The sequence below is a fragment of the Mesoplodon mirus genome (assembly GCF_964341445.2).
Source record: "Mesoplodon mirus genome assembly, chromosome: 3".
Taxonomy (NCBI): domain Eukaryota; kingdom Metazoa; phylum Chordata; class Mammalia; order Artiodactyla; family Ziphiidae; genus Mesoplodon; species Mesoplodon mirus.
This window is the reverse complement of record NC_138978.1, coordinates 149,146,079-149,159,514: the sequence shown is the minus strand read 5'-3', so window position 1 is coordinate 149,159,514 and position 13,436 is coordinate 149,146,079. Positions and strand designations below refer to the sequence as shown.

The 13,436-nt window shown below is 48.4% G+C and overlaps 1 protein-coding gene across 1 annotated transcript; it reads right to left on the bottom strand.

The window, feature by feature from the left end:
- Positions 1-1,108: 1,108 nt before the first annotated feature.
- Positions 1,109-13,081, bottom strand: LOC309801575 (specifically androgen-regulated gene protein). The gene is made up of 4 exons (XM_082616559.1): positions 12,926-13,081; positions 7,370-7,555; positions 4,804-4,981; positions 1,109-3,421 (listed from the first exon to the last, which is right to left on the bottom strand). The coding sequence occupies exons 2-4, from the start codon at positions 7,472-7,474 to the stop codon at positions 1,878-1,880; spliced, it is 1,827 nt and encodes a 608-aa protein (XP_082472685.1). The 5' UTR covers positions 7,475-7,555; positions 12,926-13,081; the 3' UTR covers positions 1,109-1,877.
- Positions 13,082-13,436: the final 355 nt, after the last annotated feature.

Below are 13,436 nucleotides of genomic sequence, written 5' to 3'. Positions count from 1 at the left end.
CTTGGGAAGCAGTTCAACCAAATACAGCATGTCTGACCAGTATTGCAGGAGGGGGGTCTTCTCTCTCTGGGGGGTGTCTGTGATAAGATGTGGCTCAGATAGTCATGGGTGACACTATTGGCTGTGACAGGCCAGGTCCTCACCCAGGGCCAGGAATAAGGCACCAGCTTTTGGGTGTGTGTGTGAGAGTGTACATAGAAACTATCACAACCACATCCCACATGCCATAGCAGGGCGCAGCCATTTGTTGTCCTTACTTTAACCTCCTCACCACTTGCAGAGATACTGAGTCTTGATGTGCTGGGTCCCTAAGGACACAGCCCAGAAACGCTCAGCAGACCTAAAGGGCACTTTTTCAACCCGGTTCCCTTTATCTGCCCCTCACATCTGGGGACCTTGGACTCCAACCAGGTCACATCTCTGAATAACATTAATTTCTTAAGGGGAAGCAGGAGTCACGCCCAGCCATGTCTGATCTCCAAGTTTGTATTCACAAGCCCACACCACCTACCCACAGTACACTCTCCCAGCATGTTCTCAAGGTGCACAACTTTGTCAGGGAATTTGGGATTAAAAATGAGTTATTATATTGCTACTTTCCCAAACTAAGTAAAACCCCACAACACTAAATATGATCCTGAATGTTTAATCGCTGATATTTCAGAAGACACTTTAGATCTTGAAGAGCTTTAGGGTTGGACCTTTGCTGGTGACTCCTTAGGGTGCTGAGTGGAGGGACAAAGTCACTTCTGGAGGGGAGGGGCATGCGGCATGGGAGTGGCATCAGGCACTCCAGCTCTGATCTCAGTTCTGTTACTAAACAGCAGAGTGACCACTTTCCTTCCCCAACAGGGTGGGACTAGGGTGTCTCTAAGGCCCCCCCCCAGCTCTGATATTCTATGAATAATTAGCAGAGAATGCACTGTGCTGATTTTCCATAGGAATTGAGGAAATCAAAAAACAACTTGCAATCATGTAGACAAAGGCTTGTAAGAGTCCCTTGGTATTTACAAAGCCTCTGGGCTTGGGCTCCCATCTCACTGTTGGCCCAGGCCTGGGGTCACTGTGCAGACTGAGATCCGGAGCAGGAAGGATAGGCACATCAGAGTCAGGGACCACCGTAGTTTATTACTGAATTTCACAAGCCCACAGACAAGGCCCTCCCCAGTGGAGGTGTGCTGTGTGGGCACTCATCCTGACTTCTCAGGCCAGCAAGAGCTCTCCTGGTATCAGTCAACAAAGAGTTTTTAGTGACAGGGATGTGTCTGGTCCTTGGAACTAGGGACAGTGAGAAGGCAGCAGATGACGAGATAACAAACCAACTCCTCTTGGCCACAGGCCCCTATCCAGGAGGCCAGAAGTGAGAGGGGAATCCAGCAAGGTCTGTGCCAGTCTCCACCCACTGCAGGGGTTCTGGGAGACCCACATTTCATGTGATCCTGCATTTGCCTAGTGTCACGGGTACATCCATTGTCCTATTTGACTTTTTTTTCTCAGGCTTAGCCACCCCTCTGCCCTCACTTCTGGCTTGGCTGAACTCTACCCAATGTAAGAAAATTTCCAACAAGGGAGGAATTCTGAGCAATGACTCTGTGTCATATAAATAGCTTCAGTGATAGACACAGCCTATACCGCACACACACACCGTCCTGTGGAAATCATCTTCAGGATGGTTCACGCAGGCACTCATTGGTACAGGCACTCTGAAAATAAAGGTGCGCTCCAATCTCTCCCTCAGAGAGAAGAGGACACTGCAGAGAAGCCGACCCCTGCCCAGCCCCTGACTTGTGAGGTGGGGAAGACTAAGTGGAGCCCTGGGTCTCTTCTTGAATAACGGGGTGCGGGACGGGTTGTGTGCGGGTGCTGGTGGCCAGCGCCTACTTCCTCAACAGGCCCAGCTTCTTGAGAGCCTCCTTTCTTTGTTCATCAGACACGCCTTTTGGGGAGATCTTGACACTGACACCGGGGGGTCGAGGCAGCCTGTCACGGCTCTGTCCTTGGTAAGACAGGCGCTTGGAGCCCTGCTCACGCTCTGGGTCAGCCAACTTGCCCACCTGGATAGCCTCGAAGTCCTTCCTGGTGCCCAAGGAGGCCGGGCGCGGCCGGGAGTTACGCAAGATGTTGGGTGAGATCTTGTCCAAGAAGGAGCCTTTTCCCAGAGAGGTGCTGGTTTTGGGGCTGGGATCTTTCTCCGCTGAGAGGTAGCTGCTCAGCCCCACGCCTGAACGCTCCAGCGTGTTGGACTTGAAGTTCATCTGTCTCAGGCCAGGGATGCTGCTCTCCTGGAGAGTCAGCCCAGAGTCTGGCTTTGGCTGAGTCAGGGGACTATTTGCCCTTGGGGACGTAGGGATAGGAATTGGCATGGATTTGACAGCTGGAACTTGCCCTGGAGCGGGTTCCTGGGCGGGAACCAAACCGTTGCCTGGAGAAGACGGCTGAGCTGGAGCCGGACCCGGAGCTTTCACTGGAGAAGGTCCCCGTGTTGGTGCGGGTGCTGGAGCCTTTCCTGTCGCTGCTGAGACCTGAGCTGGAACCACAGGTGGAGCCGGAGCCGGGGAGGGGGCCTGAGTGCGAGTCTCCCTGAGCCTGATGGAGGGCCTACTTAAGTGGGCGCTGGCCTCATCTTGGTCCTGGGGCAGCCCCAGCTTCTCCAGCGCTTCCCTGCGTGCTCTCCTCTGCTCTTGTAGTGATGACAAGGTGGGGCCCGAGTCTCTAGGGCCAGCCTCCGAGTGGCAAGACAGCCGGTTCTGGGGATCACTGTGGAAACCACCTCGGCTGCTCTTCAGAAAAATATTTGGTGGCAGCTTCCGTGGCTTAGGGGCTGTGAGGGGAGCCAGCCGGGCATTTGGATCTCCCCCTGATGGGACAGGAACGACTTCAGCTTTTGCATTCTGAGAGGGCACAGCTGGAGGAGGCCGAGGGTGTCCAGGTTCCCCGGGTGAGCCTTCCTCATTGGCTTTCTGGGACATGGCCTCTGAAGTGGTCTCCCTTTGTTGCTGGAGGCTGAGTAATGTGTGGACCTGGGGCCTGGGACTCAGCTCCCCTGGCTCTCTGGGCAGGTCGCGTTGCTCACGCTGCTCTGGCTGGGTGTCCCGGAAGGCCTCTGGTGGGGGGATGAAGGCCCTGTCCAGATTAAGGGCAGCGTCCCGGGGGCCCGTCGGTGCCTGGGGGGGCTCACTGCTCTGGCCGACCTGCTCTTTCTCAGGCCCTGGGACAAGCCCGTCAGATACCCCTGGGATATGGCTGTTAGTCTGTGTGGTGCTTTTTCTGAGGATCTGGTTTCTGCCGATGTGGATATTTCTGGGGAGGCTGTAGGAGCCAGACCTGAGGACCAGGCTTTGAGGCTCGGGCAGATGAGACAAGCTGAATGGAGTCACTCTTTTTGGCTCTGTTCCTTGCTGAACGGTCTCTTTCGGATGTCCTGTGAGGGTTGGGAGAACAGGCAAAGAAGAGTGCGTGGTGAGAACCCTGCTGCCGGGGGAAAGAAAACACCTCCCAAACTCTGATCTCTAATTAGCAATGGATGGGTTTTGTTTTTTGTTGTTTCTTTGCTTTTAAAGGGCAGCACTCTTGTTTGGATGTCATTTAGACTAACAGATCAGTACTAGCAGTTTCCCTTCAACCAAGGATTAATGTTTCCTGATGGCTGGGGAAAGGGCAGCCCCAGACAGCTCCATGTTCCTGACTCAGGCTCTTTCTACCCTCTACAGATGCAGGGTTGGTTGGGGTTCAGGACAGTCCCTCTAGCTATCCTGGGGCCTTCAGGTAACTGAGTCCAGTGGGAGCAATCAGCATGAACATGGTCAACAGGTGATTTGCTCTTGCTGGACCAGGCTTCTGCCTTCTTCTGCCTTCACTTTCTATAAGCACCTGGATGATTCTATAATGGCCACAGCTGCCCCCACACCACAGAGTGACAGGGGCTCTTTTCTTCCAGCGAGTAAGCACACGTGTCAGGCCCACTGGACCAGGAAATCAGCACCAGGCAGCAGGGGAAGCCCCATGTCCCCACTTCCTCCTCTGTCTCAGGGAGGATGTAACACATTGTCAATAAATATTTGCTAAATGAATGAATAAGTGATCACCGTCCTGATACCAATGGGACTGTCTTCAGGAGTAAAATGCCCCCTCACCCTGGGGCATATGGCCTTGCACTCATGGCCACACTTACGTGCCATCTTGTTCCCCATCTACTGAGCCTCAAAGCCACTCCATACTCTCTCACAAGGCCCTTGAGACGTCACCCACTGAAGTTAAGGAAGCCCTTCCCTCTTCTTATCTCCTGCAGCCGCATCCTCTGGGTCACCCAGATTAGCTCCACAGACTGACTTAGTTTTTCCAGAGCCAACCACCCACCCCTCCCTGAATCCCTCCCCCACCTCTGTGGTCATATTGCTTTAGAATTTCTCCATAAGAGGATGGGTGCTGGTAAAATCCCTTTCCCTCCCAGGCCTCTGATACTTCATAGAAAGACATAGAAGATTGGTTTGTCGGTAATCCCTACTTCCCTGCAGGGACAACAAGGCTTTATTCCAGCCACGAGAATGCAGAGGAGAGCATCTTCTCCTTCTTCTGCCTGTGACACTTAGAGCAGAGGGCAGACAAGATGGAGAGTGGCCAGAGGATGTACTGCTTTTTTGGGGGTTTTATTTTTTGTTTTTTTTTGGCCTCGCAGCATGTGGGTGGGATCTTAGTTCCCCGACCTGGGATCGAACCCGTGCCCCCTGCAGTGGAAGCACAGAGTCTTAACCGCTGGACCTCCAGGGAAGTCCCCTTTTTAAAATTTTAGACACTCTCTCTTACCCTGGGCGGCAGGCTGGGTCGTGGGCAGTGTTCGGGGACCTCGGGGAGTTGTGGCTTGCCCAGACTTGTCAGTGGACAGTCCACTGTCAGCCTCGGTGTCCAATGAACCAATAGTTTCCTCTAAGAAGAGCAGACACTCCTTCTCTTCAGCGGACAGGAAGTCGTAGCTGCTGTCGCTCTAGAGTGAGGAGAGGGCGCTGTGAGAGGTAGCTCCGCAGAAACTGGCAGGGCCCGAGAACCACCCTGCATTGGGAAGGACTGCTGAAGAGCTGGAAGCCTCTCCACCATGCCACTCTGCAGACCTGATGGAGCTGCTTCCTGAAACTGCAGGCACCAAGGAGGGCAGAGACTGTCGGGCTGCTGTCCCACTAGCACCCAGCTGGGCAGGCAGATGGCAAATGACCTTTCTTTTGTTCACTCCTGGGTGGAATGCTTAGGGGCAAAGAACAGAAGCAGTCCCAGGTTCTAATTCCACTTCTTCTGTGTGACCTATGTCAAGTATCTCATTTCGCATGTCTCCAATGTTGTTCTAAACTATATGGGCAACATAATGATTTGACCTTAAACTTGAATGGTATTGCTTTTAACTTTTCAAAGTACTTCTGCATTCTTGATCTGGCATGTCAAGGACAGTATGAGGACAAACAGGAAAGACAGCCACCTACTCGTTGCCAGGCCAAAGGGAACAGTGGCATGACTAGTCACAGATAAATTTACTAAATAATTTATACTTGACTTTGAAATGCATTCCATACAGGATTTTTTTTTCCCCTTGTGTATTTACTTTCTTGATAGCATTTGGCTCTGGCTAACAGTCAAAAAAGTGTTCATTTCTTAAGCAAATATTAACTTAAGGGAGGAAGGTGGAGAAACTGGTATGGGGTGAGGGGAAAGCAACTTAGTATTAAATATTAAGTAGAAATTAAAATAAATAATTTTCATTATGAGAAAGCACGTAGGAGTGTTTGGGAGAACAGGTGAAGCCATTTCAGATGGTTACTGCCTATGTTCTACAAGGTCAGGAAGATCCATGGAATAACCACTCTCCAAAGTTGAAGGTTGAAGGGAGGACCAAAAGGGCAGATAGGAATATAGGAAATTTGGCCTGAGTCCCTTCCTGCCGTCTCTACCCCTCTTCCTAATATTTGAGATACTTCAGAGTTATGTATTTTCCACACCCACTCAGATGGCCAGGAAAGATTTTGAGAAAGCCCTAAAAATATCTTAGGGGGAGGGGAGATGGTTGTTGGAATAACTTCTCCAGTTCCCCTGGCTCCTTAAAGAATCATCTGTCAGTTGATTGAGGGAGGCTTACATTGTAAAGGGAAGTCCTGAATACAGCCCTTGGAAGCCTTGATGCAGACCCCAGAGGTTCCCTAAACAAAATCTTCTCTACTGCCCTCTTCCTACTAAAATAGTCTTCCAAAACTCCAACTCTGAATTTCTCCTTTATGGATGATTCACTTTGAAAACCTTTAATCCCTGTCACATTCTGTGTCCAGTGGTATGTAACGACTCATGTTGGCCTCTGCTTAACAGAAACTGAAAGCGGTCTGTGAGGCCCCATCATCTAGGGTTAAAAAGAAATTACCTACAGATTGTCTGCACTTTAGGTTTTTTGTGTGTTGTGTGCTGCTTTTTCTACTTCATTTTTACGTATCAAAACACACTGACTATATCAAACACCTTTGACATTCAGTAGAGAACATTACAATCCTTAAACTATCAAATACCTCTACATATAGGATATAGAACAGTAAAGTATAAATTCTGAAGGGTTATTATGTATGTGATGAGTACCCATAACAAAGGAATGCTTACATTTGGACGTAGGGCAGATTTACTCTCTCACACCAACCTTATAAGAAATAAGATTTAAATTCATGCCCAGAAAAATTACAATTTATTACATGTCACTCACAAATAGTTAAACACAGTGACTTTGGAAGATTCTCAGTCTCTACTTACAGATAGGCTATTTCTTTTCTACATAGAGGCACATGCTAAGTGCTTTACGTGCATTTCATTTACTCGCCTCAAGAACCCTATGAATTTGGTATTAATATTATGCCCATCTTAAAACTGAGACTGAAGCTTAGAGAAATTAAGTAATTTGCCCAAGGTCATAGAGCTTATAAGTAGAGAACCCAGATCTGTTTGGCTCCAGAACCCAGGCTCTTAACTGCTCCGTGCTCTTTGCTCTTTGTAAAAGACGGAAGTAACGCTGTTCTTTGCAGAGGACTTCAGGAATCCACGTGCTACAAGGATCTACGTTCTAGTTTCCACCGTGACCTCAGATCACTGACCCACCCTCTCATCTCAATTACACCACCCAACCTAATGAAAACTGGGAAAAACTCTCATTTGTCTTATTACTCTCTGGGGTTGTCCCACCCTATTCTCTGTAGAACCAGGGGTGACTCAGAGGCAGAATACCAACTGGTGTGATTCACTCCCTGACAAGGAAGATGAAAGACAAGGAGCAGTGAGCAAGGATGGTGGTGGGTAGGGCAGGGCAGGGCAGGGGTGCGGAGAGCGGGCCAGGCTGCAGACAGAGAGTACGTACAGATCCAGAGAGGGTGGAGGTGGTGCTCATCATGCTATCGCAGCTGCCAATGCGGGTCACGGGTTCCAAGCCAGGCCCTGCTGGCCACAGCTCTCTCTCGGGCATCGCCTGAAGCAAGGTGCAGGGGTGGTGAAAGGGGCTCTCAGAGGGGAAGCGAAGGGAAGTGAAGAATGTCCCAGGCCGGGCCTGAAAAGAGAAGAATCAAAGCCATGTGTGAGCTGAGCCAGGCTCCAGCAAGGCTCTGCCCTGGCCCTGGAGCAGCATGGTGGCAGGGACACCAAGCAAACAGAGAGCTGGAAGGGGCCATGCTCAGCCATGACCCAAACCCAAACCACCAGCCTTCAGGGGGACACATAAGCTGGACATGTAAGGATGCATAAGCTGGCTTACATACATGCAGAAGGTCAGACTTAGGTGGTGGAGAAGCAGTCTAGTCAGAAAAGAGATTCCATCATTTCTCTTGGTCACGTTTTTTCTCTGAACCAGGGAGCTTAACCTACATTTTCATTACTATAAACGCTACATATTACAGGGGTTAAAGCTTGGGTTCTGGAGGTAGCTGGATCTGGGTTCAAATTCCAGTTCCACCATTTAAAGTGTTGTGACGAGGCAAATTACTCTTTGAATCTGTTTTTCTTCATTAAATAGGGTTAATAGTAAGACTAAATGATAACAAATAGCACAGTTTAGTTGGTAGTAAGTAAGCAAACACTTAAGGAATAAATGAGTAACTACTACTGTTTTTGTAATAAGAAAAAGACAAGATCCATCTCGTATCAAAGTAGATTGAAGCAAGGGAAATAAAAGCTTTTTTTTTTTTTTTTTAAAAGGAACAGGGCCCGTAATAGTACCTACCTTAAAGGGTTTTCGTGACTATAGAATGAAATACTCCATGTAAAACACTTTGTGCAGTGCACGGCCCTGTAACTGTCAGCTGCTACCATAGCCACATCATCAGCACCATCACAACGACCCCCACCCCAGCCACCGTCATCCCCCTAGTCTGGGGGGGATGTGCGTGGCACCCCAGTGGTTGACAGAAACCCAGTTTCCCTCTTGTGTATCACCCTCCTGATGTTGCACTTATTCCCAATGAGATTCCCTAATCTGTGTCAAATGAACAAGAGCAATGCTCTAGGTAGCTTTCTCCCAACTCCAACTCATAGGGAAAGAACAGTTCAAGTTCATTGTGCCAATAGAAATAGCAAAGGAAGGTAGTGTCATCTTCCTTCAGGAAATCCCAGAGATTTTCATATTCCTGTTTGTGGGAAAAACTCCACCAGAGCTGGAAAGGCCAAAGGTGACTCTGCTATGCTAAAATGAAATTCTAGAAGAATTAAGATTAAAAGACAGTTCTAAGATCAAGTAGGGACCTGGGGGAAGAGCTAGAATTAGAGTATACTTTGTCTGATTCTGAATCCATATTTTCCCCACAACGCCATGCTTTATTTTCTACCATCTTTCCCACCTTCTGAATACTAGGTAAAATGTCCTGGAAAATTGGGTTTTATTTGAGATCTTGAGACTTGGGGTTTAGATTCCAGGGCAGGTTGTCTTTTTTTGCCTCTGCCAATAATTGCTTCCAGTGCCAAAGTCAGGTTTGGGCTGTGCTGGGTGAGTCAGTCTGCCAACCACCTAGAGCTGACAAACACAAGGCCTCACAGAGCTCCCCTCCTGCTTGAGAGGAGACTTTCAAGTGGGGCAGGTAGGGAGGGGGCAGGACAATGGGGAAGGAAGACGGAAGATCTGTTACGGGCAAGACACATGTAGTTCACGTGGGTCCAGAGCCTCTCAGGAGAGAGAGGGAGAACCAGAGGGGACAGAGATACCAAAGAAGCCCAGTGATAAATCAACATGGGGTAAGATAACTCCTGGGATTCCTTCATGAGGTTAGTTTCCCATTATCCAGAATCCCAATAAAACAGAAACATGAGAAGTCATGTGGATGAAGTTCAGTCATCTCAGCTAGCCTCTCCATTAATGACTGTCTAGGTTCCAAAAGTACTAACTCATTCCTAACATTCTGAAGGGTTGAGACCACTACAACAAAGAGGATCCATTTCTCATTAGCCTAGGCACACAGAAGGCATTCAAAAAATGTTGATGAATAAACGTCATTTGTTCTAGTGTCGACTGAGTTGACACTAGAACTCAGTAGACATTAGAACTAGTTGAACTGTTGGAAGGTCTCTTTTTTGGCTTCTACCCTATTACTGTAAGCTCTTTAAAAATTTTTTTAAAAATAAATTTACTTATTTTATTTATTTATTTTTTGGTGCATTGGGTCTTTTTTGCTACACGCGGGTTTTCTCTAGTTGTGGTGAGCGGGGGCTACTCTTCGTTGCGGTGCGTGGGCTCCTCATTGCAGTGGCTTCCCTTGTGGAGCATGGGCTCTAGGCATGTGGGCTTCACTAGTTGCAGCACACGGGCTTAGTTGCTCTGCGGCATGTGGGATCTTCCCGGACCAGGGCTCGAACCCATGGCTGGCAGGCAGATTCTTAACCACTGTGCCACCAGGGAAGCTTCATGTAAGCTCTTTTTTAATATTTTATTTCCCAGAAAATATACGGCTTAATGGAATCTGGGCAATGCTTTCAGTTACACTAACATTTATGAGTACCTAATAGGCATGGGGCATGCAAAACTTTGTTAAGACAAAAGTATTGTTTCCAAGAAGTCAGTGTAGATCCAAGGGTCTGTTTTTTTTGGCTCTAGTTTTCCTATCTGTTACACTGGGGCAGTAACTATTAAAAGTGACTCAGTGTAATTAATAAAATGTTCTCTGTGAATGGATGAGCAGATGCTGCCTTTCCCTTTCAGAGAAAAATGACTACGCTTGTTCTTCCAAGCACACTTCAGACTTTACAGTGGTGTGCTCGCCTCTCCTCCCTCCCAGGGCAGCCTAACACATTCTCACTTTGGAACAAAGGATGGCCTGAAGCAGCTGGAAGAGATAGAAACAATATGAACAGCATTACTTAAAAAAACATACCAGGGTACAGCTTACAAGGTGCTTTCAGATATGTTAATTCGGTTTTTAAAATAACCTGATACCTTAGGCAGGATGTGGCATTTTCTCCATCTGACCGATGCAAAAGCTGGGGTCCTTTCTACCTCCCCTTCCTATGGGAAGTAGGAAATGATTTATAACTGCATCTAAGGGGCAGCCTGTGGCTCCCAGCCCTTCTAGAGGGCATTACAGCAGCTGTCTAGAGGCAAGAGGGCTGGGTACCTAAAGAAGGGCCACTGGCCACGTCTGTGTAAACACTGAAAGCCCTAAGACCACTCTTCTCTGATTCAGATTTATGCATCCAGGCCAGCTTTTTGTCCCCACAATAGATATTTCCAGAATAAGGAAAAGACACCGAATGCCACTGAAGCTCAAGTCATAGATACAACAAAATCACTGCAGAGATTAACCTGAACCTGAAACCAAAGCTGAATGAGCTCTAAGGTGCTCACACCTCATCTCCACACCTAGTGTCCTGACCGTAAAAGTCTGAACCATAAAGACGTCTTCTCTTCTTCTCACCACTCTCTCCTTCCCTCAACAGTCTGACCTGAACTGGATGCTGCATTTCCTTCCACCAACTTTACAACCTTGAAACTTGGGGGCTATGTCAGGGCAGCCATTGAAACCTGAGGTATTTCTACTTGATAAGAAGCCTGAACAGCATGCAAAACACTCAAGGTGAAAGTTCTGTATTTTTTAACCCTTGACCTCTTTGGGCAGCTTGAGGGGAGGAGGAAATGGGTTAAGAAATGTGCACAGCCTATATCGGGGCCACCCATGCAAAGGCACATTAAATATTAACTACTCCATGAAACCAGCCAAGCCTTGGAGGAGAGTAAATAAATGGCATGTGGAATTCTGGCATCTGGAGGGGGTGGGGTGGGAAGAGGGCTCCAGCTCCACTCCTGTTTGGCTTCTCTGTACCATCTGAACAGACCCAAGGCCCCCTTATCACCCTCTTCCTGTGAGCCCATTCCTATATCCTCCAAGAGCTCAGCTCTCTCCCCAGTGGTCAAAGAGGTTTCCTGTTTCTCTTAGACCAGGTGCCTCTGCTTTTTGCTGACCACCGAAAATGTGCCTTGGGCTGGAGAACATCCTAAGGAAAAGGCCAAGAAGACTAAAAGTTGCACTCTGTGTGTATCCCTCTCCACAAGCACATGGGCAGTTTTCTGTTTGTGTTTAAGCAATGATATAATCGCCTCTTTCACCAGTGGGTTTGAGGGAGAGGGTGGGTGGAAATATCACCTGCACAGAAGAACTTTGCTTGACACTGCAGCTTACCTTTATTGCTGACAAGGTCGCCCTGTATGGCAGCCCTCAGTCAGTGAGCTTGGCGGGCTGGTTCTGTGGTGTGGGCTGAGCTAAAGACTAAAGCTTCAGTTGCTAGGACAAAACCCAATATATTCACTCAGGACTTGTGTGCCAGGCCCTGGGATCTTGGCACTGGGTCTTCCCACTTCCCTCTTTCTGGAAGCAGGAGGAAAAGGGGAGAAGTTAGGGACCAGAGTGTTAATCCCCACAAGCTGGATGGCGGAGAGCTGACTTGCTACTCTGACTTGACTTCTACACCCAGCGCCCTTGTGCAGGGAATCTGGCCACACAGACTGCCAACTGGGACACCCGAAGGAAGTCAAAGCAAAACCACAGCACTGGTCTGGTTCTCCTCTCTGGACTCTGCCACACTGCTTTGGCCTGAGCCCCACTCGGAATTCCTACTAGACTCAACATGCTACCGTGAAATATTAATGTAGGTGAGGCCCCGGCACAGTTGAGTAGCTTCCTGTTTGCCAGTCCCTATGTCTGTTAACAGGTAAAGTCAGAAAGTTAATGAAGCTGAACTCAAATAGGCTTGACTTTGCAGCTAGAGTATCCGTGGGTTTTGCAAAGATGAGCTGGTAGCCTGAGCTGGCATTTTCCCAACGTAACCAAATCTCACACACCCTTACAAAAACCTAGCACAGCTCACACCTTACACACCCCTCCACAAAGAGCTCCATTATCACACTACCATTACTGAACACACACACACACACACACACACACACACACACACACACACACACACACACACACACACACACACGGTACCCTTCATTTAAATAACAATAGACATTGAGTTCATAACGCCATGAGAAATTTGCCTGTTAGAATGGAAAATCAAAGCACTTTTCTTCCCCGGGCGATTTTCCATTTTGACCTCCTCTACACTAACAATTCTCTTCCAAAATCACAGCGCAACTTCAATTATTCAGAGATGGAAATTTCTAAAACAAATCTGTTTTCTTGTTGTCAGCACGATATGCTTTTCCAACCTAAATAGGCAGATGAAAAAAAAAATGTGTCTCAGCCTGGGTCTCCACTAAAACACTCCAATCTCAAGAAGCTACTAACTCACTCTGATCCCGTACTGGACTCAGGGAGCTGAGGAACAGAGAGGAAAGACCCCCACCTGGGGTATAAAGGGCTCCCCGCAACTCTGACTTCCCATGAAGCGTCCCCCTCTCGCTGCAGAATAAGCAATAGTTGGTTAGGAATTAACTCACCTTCACTGGGCGGGGGGCTGAAGAGAGGAAAGGAATACCCTTATATTTCAAAGGGCAGAGACGGAGACAGAGACTGCTTCCCCTGCTTCCTACTGTTTTCTTCTTTTGACCTCTTCCTGACTTACCTAGACAGGTAAAGTCTTCATCCTCGCTGCCTCACCCCACCCTGGTAACTGACACTCAGCCAATCCCAGCCCTCCCTCCCTATTTCTCATTCCAGCTGTTTATCCAGGGAGGGCGTGGGAGGGGATGGCGCAAGGCGGTGCTGCTCTCACTTAGCCAATCGTCTCTTGCCCTCCCTTCCTCGTTGAGAGCCAAGAGCCTTTAATAATAGAGGAGGGCTGGAAGGAGGGAGACTGGTTTGGGCTGAGACTGGACGAAAGGAAAGTCGGCATGTTATTTTTTAAAAAATCTTGTTATAAAGAAACACAGTCCACTAGGCAGTATGCTTTTCCGTGTGTCTGTTTGAAACTTGATTTTCTATCTATAACTGCCTTCTTCCTCTCGAAGT